Source organism: Arctopsyche grandis, chromosome 10, assembly GCF_051622035.1.
Source record: "Arctopsyche grandis isolate Sample6627 chromosome 10, ASM5162203v2, whole genome shotgun sequence".
Lineage (NCBI taxonomy): Eukaryota > Metazoa > Arthropoda > Insecta > Trichoptera > Hydropsychidae > Arctopsyche > Arctopsyche grandis.
The window spans coordinates 16,316,119-16,325,556 of NC_135364.1; the positions used below are offsets into that span (position 1 = coordinate 16,316,119).

General features: G+C 38.1%; 1 protein-coding gene across 1 annotated transcript; it reads right to left on the minus strand.

The window, feature by feature from the left end:
• Positions 1–101: 101 nt before the first annotated feature.
• LOC143918191 (uncharacterized) lies at positions 102–8,344 on the minus strand. The gene is made up of 8 exons (XM_077439946.1): positions 7,972–8,344; positions 7,644–7,849; positions 3,507–3,723; positions 3,174–3,355; positions 2,958–3,096; positions 2,746–2,876; positions 2,395–2,632; positions 102–2,231 (listed from the first exon to the last, which is right to left on the minus strand). The coding sequence occupies exons 1-8, from the start codon at positions 8,011–8,013 to the stop codon at positions 474–476; spliced, it is 2,913 nt and encodes a 970-aa protein (XP_077296072.1). The 5' UTR covers positions 8,014–8,344; the 3' UTR covers positions 102–473.
• Positions 8,345–9,438: the final 1,094 nt, after the last annotated feature.

Sequence of the window (9,438 nt, forward strand, 5' to 3'; positions counted from 1 at the left end):
TTATATGTAGCAAAGCAATTTTGAGAAGGGTGCAAGTACCAGTATTACTGATGTATTTATTCTCTAAAATTGAAGATTGAGGAATATGAAAGAAAAAAATAGTTATGAGAAGTGAAAAGTTCATATATACGATCAAATGGGAAATCTCATTTTGCAAAACATCATAATGAATACATTTTTCAATAATTAATATTTATTTTCAAATGAACAATAATATAATAGGTACTCTATATCATTTAAATCAAAAATAAAATATGCAATAAAATCAAACCTTTTAAATCATCAATAAAATTAAATACATACAAAAAAATACAACTTAAGTACGAATAGTCAATTAAAAAGAAATGCTGCTTTCATCAGTCAAGTGATAAAAAAATATATAGGATAGGAATGCAATGAGGACACGAAGCAATCACAGAGAGCAAAAAATTATAAACAACAAAAATTAAATTTTTTGTGATTTATAATAGTCGCTACATATTTATATTTGTTTTGTGTTCTTTCATATAGCACGAATACATTCGTCTAGCCTGATTTAAAACGCGATGGACGTTGTGCTTTCTCACCATCTTGTCGAAATACATTGCAAGCTCATTGTAATCCATATTATTGCGCATTATTACATCTCGGTGCTGCATCAATACCGTCAGGCACAAGAATATGAGGAATGGATTTCCGCCGCCGAACACATCGGCCGGGGGAAGTAAAACGTTTACAGTTTTATTAGGGTTAGACTCACTGATTTCTTCACAAGAATTTATAACATTAACAGCGTGATTATTTTGGTTGACCGATGAAGGACTTTGAAAATCGCATCTTTTTTGAAAATTCGTAATCGTAGATGCGATTGTTTGAAAATTGCTACACTTCTTGTTCGATAATAATATTTCACAATTTTTCTTGGCGTTTTCTAATTCTTGCGACATGTTTGAGAAGAATTTAGAATTCGACTTAAGCGTATTAGAAGATAGAGTTTTCATCTTTGCATCGTCGTTTTTAATTGAATGTTTTTCTTGTGATTTTTCATTTTGGTTCATGTTCACATTATTCTGTAACACTAACACGTCATTGCTATCATTATTATCTTTTTCGTTTTCACATTTTTCAAAAGTATCACAGGATTTATTGTAAATATTTTGGAATGCATCTATATTGTTCTTTTTTTCAAAGCATCTGCTATGAAGAGGATTTTCCCATATAAACACATCATCACATTTTTTCACTGGTACAATATCGTCACTGCTTAAAATGCCATTCATTTTAGAAGTCGTTTCATTACTTTCTTTTGTGTTTTCGTTGAGATCCATTTCATTAGGAAGACCGTTTATTTCATTTTTAGATGAAATATCATCAGTTGATGGAGTTAATTGATCTATATTGTTTATATTAGGAGTACTCAGATCAATAACATTTTCGTCAGTAGGTGATGGACTATCAAGAAGATCGGGTAAGAATGGATTTGTTTGTATCTTGCGCGGTTTTGTCCTACTTTCAACACTACGCTGTTCTTTCAAGTCGTGACCATTTTGTTCCGAACTTTTATTCTTTTTCGAAGTAAAATTATTGAACTCGGATAGGTCCTTAATCAATTTTTTTGTTGTATTTTCAGTTTCTGCTTCAGTAATGTTTTGATCCTTCAAATGAGAAAAATATTTATTGTTAACAGTTCTAAGCAATTCAGCACTCTTCAATTTACGATATTTAGAACTTCCGAGGTATTTCGTATTACTGCTTTGACTACTCAAAGGACTGTCTATGTCGTCCGGACTTGAGGAATCCGACGACCCTTCATTTTGCACGTCAAAGTTTCTATCTGGATGTTCATTAATATTTACAAGGGTTTCGTCCAAGCTTTGAAACTCTTTAGATATTTTTGGAGACTGCCCCATTCCTATGTTTTCGTCGAGACTTTGATTCATTCTTTTATATACAATTTTACCTTTTGAATTTGATGTTAAACTGTATAAAGAACTTTGTCGTCTAATTGCACATAGCTTCGTATACGCATTTTCACGGGGCGTTTTTAAAAGTGGACTTATTGGTGGCTCATCGATGCTTTGTTCCGTTGATTCAGGACAGAAATCTTTATCTTTAAGGGAGAGCTCATCAACGGGAGGACTAGGAGGCAATGAAGACCATAAAACTTCAAGCATATGTAACGCATCCTCAAATGCAAATTCTCTTTTCATTTCCAAAAGAAGCCAACGGTAACAAAATAATAGATCATCAGCCTGAAAAATAAAAACAGATAAAAATAATCGTTTCTATTTATTATATGAATAGTATGCTTAAAACATTCAATACGTCAAAACACGATTGCATTATTTACAATAACAAATAAGCTGAAGCAATGGACAGATATTGTGAAAGGGAAATATTATACATATCAATTACCTGTTGACTCTGAAGATAGGCATAAAACATTGGATCGTAGATTTGCAAAGATTCTGTTAAATGAGCAAACTTTAGGGTCATAGCTTCACCGTCCAAAAGAAAATTGGGATGTAAACGACTCATAAGAGCGCACAAACAAATATAAGCGTGAGCTTCGTTAGTCATTACAACAAGCAACGGAGAAGCGATATCTGACATTCCCTGACAATAACTTACGGTGGGATGGTTTAATGCATACCTACAAATACATATAGATCTATATACACAAGGAGTAAAAGAATGTGCAGAGCGCATTTATTTATCAACAAAATTTAAGAAACACTTAGATGCGTAAACACCAATCATACATACGTTGTCAATATGTTGAAAAGAAAGGTAATATTCTGATTGTCATCATTTCCAGCATAGAATTTATGATGACGGTCAGTTCGTAATACGTCTTTCCGCACCATATTTGTAACATATGCTAACGTGTTCGATACCTATAATTAAAAACATACTCGATACACAAATTTTGGGAAAAACTACTATAGAAAAAAAATCTTATATTATAAAAATTCAACCTGTCCTTTTTGCAAACTATCTCTCCAAACATCGCGCAAAGAATAATATTCAGCAGATTTTTTCTTCATATAATCCAATCTTTCCTTTCCTGACATTCCATCAGGGTAAACGTTCAAAATGTGTTTCCATACTACTTTTCTGAAAATAAAAGTATTCAGTCAATTACGAGATCTCTCAATTGCAGAAATAATTTAATAAGGAATAATATAAAATACCGAAAACTAGGATCAATGCCGCTCTTATAAATAGCCTCTCTCAATTTATTCCCTTGAACAACATGACCTACAGGTCCCAGAAATGAATGAAATTCTGTCTGATTCAAAGGTGGCCTAGTTGGTGCGTCGGGATCCTCGGACAGATTTAAAGCTCTTGAAAATAGATTTAAAGTTTTCTCCATCTATAACATATAAGATAATTAGTTAGTTAGTACTTCCTACCAAATAACAGGAGAGTATCCAATATATTCGGGTAAATACAGAATTATCAACGTATAAAAAGAATCTCATTCAAATAATAATTATATATTAATTAAATAATTTAATACCTACCTGATTAATTAAAATTCCTTGAAAACCAGTCTGCATATTTTTCACATCAGAATTGATGATGGTATCCGATTGAAACTTCTGATTTTTCACAAAAGTTTTTTCAACATTTGCATCGTTCTTCTGCGTTTCCACATTGTTCAAAGTATTTATAGGTCTAACTTCGACTCTCAAATTAATACACGGCTCAGACCCAGGCGAGCTGTTCGTATTGTGTGCCCTGTAAAAATTCACCGTATATTTAAATTTGCGTTCACTTTTCCTCCATATGTTTCAATTTTCAGTTATGCTTCATATTGCACACTGTGTTTCATAACTACATACATGTAGTGTTGGGATTAAACGAAAGGCTGATGTATGGGCTATGGCTGTGAAAGGGTATGTTACGACCGATCGTAGGGGTGGGATGAAAAAGTGGCATAGGGCGCGAAAGGACCGCTATTTTACAGTTAGAAGAAGTTAACCTTCCACTGGGGGCGGTTGGTCGTTAAACCACCGCGTGGTGTCGTTTTAATAAACAACATGACTGAAAACGCACGTGTTTGATCTTCAATTCCACCGCCACATCCCATCGTGGTCCTGAATAGCGTCATCTATTCAGGAATTCCACCCACAATTGGAGGCTCGTCCGGGATTAGGCGGCAGTTTGAAGACCACGTGCTACAATGTATCGGAGGAGGAGGCCGACATCTGGTCGTAGGACGTCGAGAGGGGTTCGGGAGAGGGCGATAGAAGAGCCAGTCGCCAGCCGAGCCAAGCTGACTTTCCAAGACATGGAGGGCGCCGTCCCCATTTTCACCGGAAACGACGACTATCCGGTAGAAAAGTGGGTGGCGCAGATCGAAGAAGTCGCACACTCGGCAGGTTGGGGCAGCATGGAAAAGCTGCTGTTTGGGAAACGCCTGGTCAAGGGGGTGGCCGAGAGGTTCCTGCGCATACAAGATGGGGTCTATTCGTGGGAGAAACTCAAAAGCGCATTACTGGAGGAGTTCGCTCGGATGGTGAGTGGGGCGTCAGTCCACAGGAGGCTGTCCAAGTCGCAGAAAACGTCAGAGGAATCGGTCAACGAGTACTTTTACCGGATGCGGGAGATCGCGAGCGTGGGTTCGATTGAGGATCGTGACCTCATGGAATATGTCATCGACGGGATCCCTGGCAGGTCTTCTATGAAGGGGATGCTGTATGGTGCCCGCAATTTGAAGGAGTTCAGGGACAAGTTGAGCGCCTTCGACGGGCTGGTGGAAAAGGTAAAGGCAGAAGAAGCAACCGTAGCCACAGCCAAAGCAGTGCCCGCACCCTCAACTGGAAGCGGCTGGAGACCCAAGGCGAGGACGCCGGCACTGATCGACACAGGCAGTGAAGACAAACTCGCCGGCGAGAACTTCGTACATCGATGCGGCATCATCACTAGTGAAAGTATTCCTGTGGTAAGAGACCAATGTAACAATTCCGGTGCCATTCGTAGAAAAGCTGCGGAAGGAGTAAGGAGGGCTGATTCGGACTTGAAGGATGGAGAGCAAGAAAAAATCAAAGTGGAACGCGATAAAACGTCAAAACCACGAGTTCCGATCGAGGTTAAGTTGGAACAGAGTCTGCGGAGGGAAAAAGAAGAACGGGCTTCACAAGAGATGTCTGCTCATGCAGAACCCAGCGATTCCTGTTCAAGCGAGGCTGATGGAACATCAAACATGTCACATGGTCAGATGGTGAGGACCCCCTTAGAGCCTCCAGCGTCGCCGTCTCGAGCTCATTTGGACTATTCTTCAGTGCGACCGAGCACAGAAAATCGATCATCAACCACAGATTCAATTAGGATAACGAATGATGAAAGTAAGCATCGCAAACCATGTGGAATAGATGTTTCCAATAATGAAGAGGACGGTGTAGACATGGATGATCGCGGTTTGGACACGGGTGATCGAAGTGAGGACACGGGTAATGGAGGTGTAGACATGAGTGATCGAAGTGAGGACATGGGTAATGGAGGCGTGGACATGGGTGATGGAAGTATGGACGGTGATGGTTTGCATATTGGAAGGCTTTGGGACAACGGAGACATACCGTTTTCAAATAAAGATGAACCGCCCGATGGTCAATTCAGTAAAGGATCTCATGGTCATTCGAAGAATCCTAAAGATGAAGATGAAGAAAATGGGAAACATGAAGAAAAAGATATGGATAAATCACCAGAAGGAATAAGAGACCCAGTCAAAATTTCAACACCAAAGGACAATGTATTCACTTTCAAGCTTGGTCGTAGTCAGATTGATGTTACTTTAATGGAAAATAAAATAAGACCATGGATTAAGAAAGGAGTTTTTGGATATATCGGTGAACCAGGAACGATATTGGTCAATTTCATCTGTGGCAAGATACTACATGGAAAGCTGTGGGGCGACGGGAGGTCCATCGCGGACAACATCATCGGACAGCCGCGTGGAATCGCGACTGGCATCGGATAGTGTTTAGGTTGTGCCGATTGAAGTGAAGTGTGTGTCAGTGAATTAGAGAATAAGTGGAGTACCCGGAGGGGTTTTAGTTAAGCCTTACATGATATTTGATTATTGTTTTATTTTGTTAGTAGTTAAGATTTGAAATATTGTTAATGTTTTATTGATTATTCTAGTGTTTTCATGTTTTGGCGAGTGTTTGGTATGTTGAATAATGTTTTAATTTGGTCACATGCCTAGAAGAATATGAGATAATTGTATTGAAATGTAATTCTTGTAATGATTTTAAAATGTGATTTGTTTCCGATGTGAAGGTGTTGATTTTAATGCTATGTATTTCTTGTAATGATTTTAAATTGCAATTGTGATGATTTATGTGTGACTTTAATTGTGATGATCTGTGTGTAACTTTTTTTTGAAGATTGAATTGTATTGAAACGTGAAAAATTGATACGATACTGAAATAAGTTTGAGATTATTGTGGAGTATGTTGAAGACTACTGTGAAGTATGTCTGGGATTATTGAGAAGTATGTCTGAAAATTATGTGTAATATGATTGAGGAATGGCCCGGCAGGTGAGAGAAACCTGAGGGCAGGTTTGTGGTCAGGAAAGGCCGAGTTGTAGTGTTGGGATTAAACGAAAGGCTGATGTATGGGCTATGGCTGTGAAAGGGTATGTTACGACCGATCGTAGGGGTGGGATGAAAAAGTGGCATAGGGCGCGAAAGGACCGCTATTTTACAGTTAGTAGAAGTTAACCTTCCACTGGGGGCGGTTGGTCGTTAAACCACCGCGTGGTGTCGTTTTAATAAACAACATGACTGAAAACGCACGTGTTTGATCTTCAATTCCACCGCCACATCCCATCGTGGTCCTGAATAGCGTCATCTATTCAGGAATTCCACCCACATACATATTGTTGGTAATACTCAAATGCCTTTCACTTCAGATGTGTAGAATATTTAAGCAATTGTATGCTTAAATATTCTACATATATATGTGTAACTGGCTAGATCTAGTCAAAAATTTTCATTTTAACTAAGATTGAGGCTTAACCGTTTGCCCGCGGCCGTCTTCTATGGAAGCTTTGGGCGACAAGTCTGCAGCGCGGCTGTCTTCCATAGAATTTCTGAACTTTGCACGGGATTTTGAGGCTTATATGCGCCTATTTCAACTGTTTTGAGGTTCAAAATTGGTTGAATATATTACTGAGAGTTGAATGCCATCTAATCAATTTGCTTAAAATTAATATATACCAGTCAAAAATTAGTTTTTTGTGGAACCATACTGAAACCTCGTTTATGTGACGTCACGTCTTCATACAATTATGAAGAATGATTATTTGACAATTAATCCAAAACTATGAGATATATTATGTATTTTATTGTTTAAAATAATACTTTGTGTTAATTAACATATCTGGTTACTTGAGTAAATATTAAAATCTATATATTGAAGGTCAAAAAGTCGATTGCCAAATTCGCGAAAAAGGTGCCGCGGGCAAAGGGTTAAAGTATATGTATGTACATATATTTTTAAGTAAAATAATAAGAATAATTGCGGAATTTAAATATTTTCAAGTAAATATATCTCAACAGTAACAAGACATTGGACTTGATATATTCACCATTATGTACGATTTTAATAATATGGAAATTTGGCGCGATATATTATCAAAATTGGACGTACCTTAGAAAAGCAGCATCCAAATCCCAATCGGAGAGCAAATTTAAGAACTCTTCTTTTCCTATATCCTCTGCAGAGTTATAAGATAAAGAAAAGTCTTCTTTCAAATCAAAAGCCGTGACCAGAATGCTGCGCAACTCATCGAGGGATGTGATCTGGGGGTCGACGGAGAATCTTCTCACCTCGCAAGGATGGTTGACTTCATATTTCTGTAGGTCGCCAATTGCACAAATTATACGAGAGACTTGTTTGGTATGGTATTGTCTCAAGAGTGACAGATGGTTTATGACAGATGACAAATGAATGAAAGATAAGAGCGAAGAGAGGTGACCTGCACTCGCACCCTGACGGCTTCTCTGTTTCGGCCGATCATGGCGAGCGGAGGCCTATGGAGGCCTACGCTCGCCCTCGCTCGCCCTCACTCGCCCGCTCGACTCTCCTACACCCTGAACAGCGAACTGCCACTGGTCCACTACCGATGCATATACCAACTACTATTTCCAATCGAAAATATAGCCTTAGCACTACTTTTCCCAGCCTTTTTTTTTAAATAATACTTATAAAAAACCGGTTTCATAAGAGCACAAGTTCAACGTTTAAAGTTAATTAATTTCAATTTGAAAAATTATTATAATTTTTGCAACGTTTTTTGTTGCAAAACTGTTCAGAATTTGTATAAATGCTTAGATAGTATAAATATAGATAAGAAAATAAATGGGTCATACTCAGGGCCGAGCCTACCATATGTACAACGCACATTAATTTATTAATTAAATCTGTGCAACGCACACAGGCGGGCAAAATAAGGCGGCTGAAAGAAATGAGATTCGAAAAAAGTATCCATATTCCTTAAAAAATACGAAACAAGACATCGTAATTTTTCAAATACATTTAGGTTGTCTTGTTGCATACATGTCTGTTCATACCTAGTCGGCACGAACCGACTTCAGCAGGTATCCGGCCGTACGAAAAGTATTCTTTTGGTACATTTTGTATCGGTATGTTAATTTTAACCGTCACGTTTACGCCACGCCAGGCTTACATCAGTACCCGACATTTCCTGCTCATATCTTACAGCAACATCCGTCAACGTATCGTATCCGTCTTTTTGGCCATCGTGGAGATATACACGCGAATTACGTACCATGAGTCTGCCGCTTTGCTGTTTTGGACCAATTATCGATAGTGACAGCTGTTCAATCTTTCGACATGGTTTTGGCGCTAGAGGAAGGGTTCGGTGATTACTGGTCACAAAGGACTCTAAAATCACCAAGTCACCAAGTCACTAAAATCTCTATAACGGAACATCTAGCAGCCGAAAAGTCCATCATACTAACGATAACTATCATACTAACGAGAACTTGAATGCCAAATATTGTGTATTCGCGATTTTCATGGCAAAAATTGTCTTTGTGATCACCGCAATGTGACGAATAATCCAATTACCAGAGGAAGTTCAACGGTTGGGTGACTTTGTAAGTTTGTATGTAAGTATTTTTGGTTGGGAATAATTCAATTGGTTGAATATTATATTTTTTTCGATTCAAATAAATTTAATAAAATGCACATCAAAACGCCTCCGTGCTTTTTTATTATTGCCTTCTTGAGCTTCTTCTTTCAACAATAACGCGACTATACATAATTTTTCGTTCGATAAACGCCGAAACATTTTTGCTGACTTGTATTCTGACGCGTAGCTACGAATGCACGTGTATGCATTCATATTGTAAGTACTCGTCAATACGACGATAGCAATATTGCGCCGTATCGTCATGGCCTGTAATGTATAAGTGAGCCA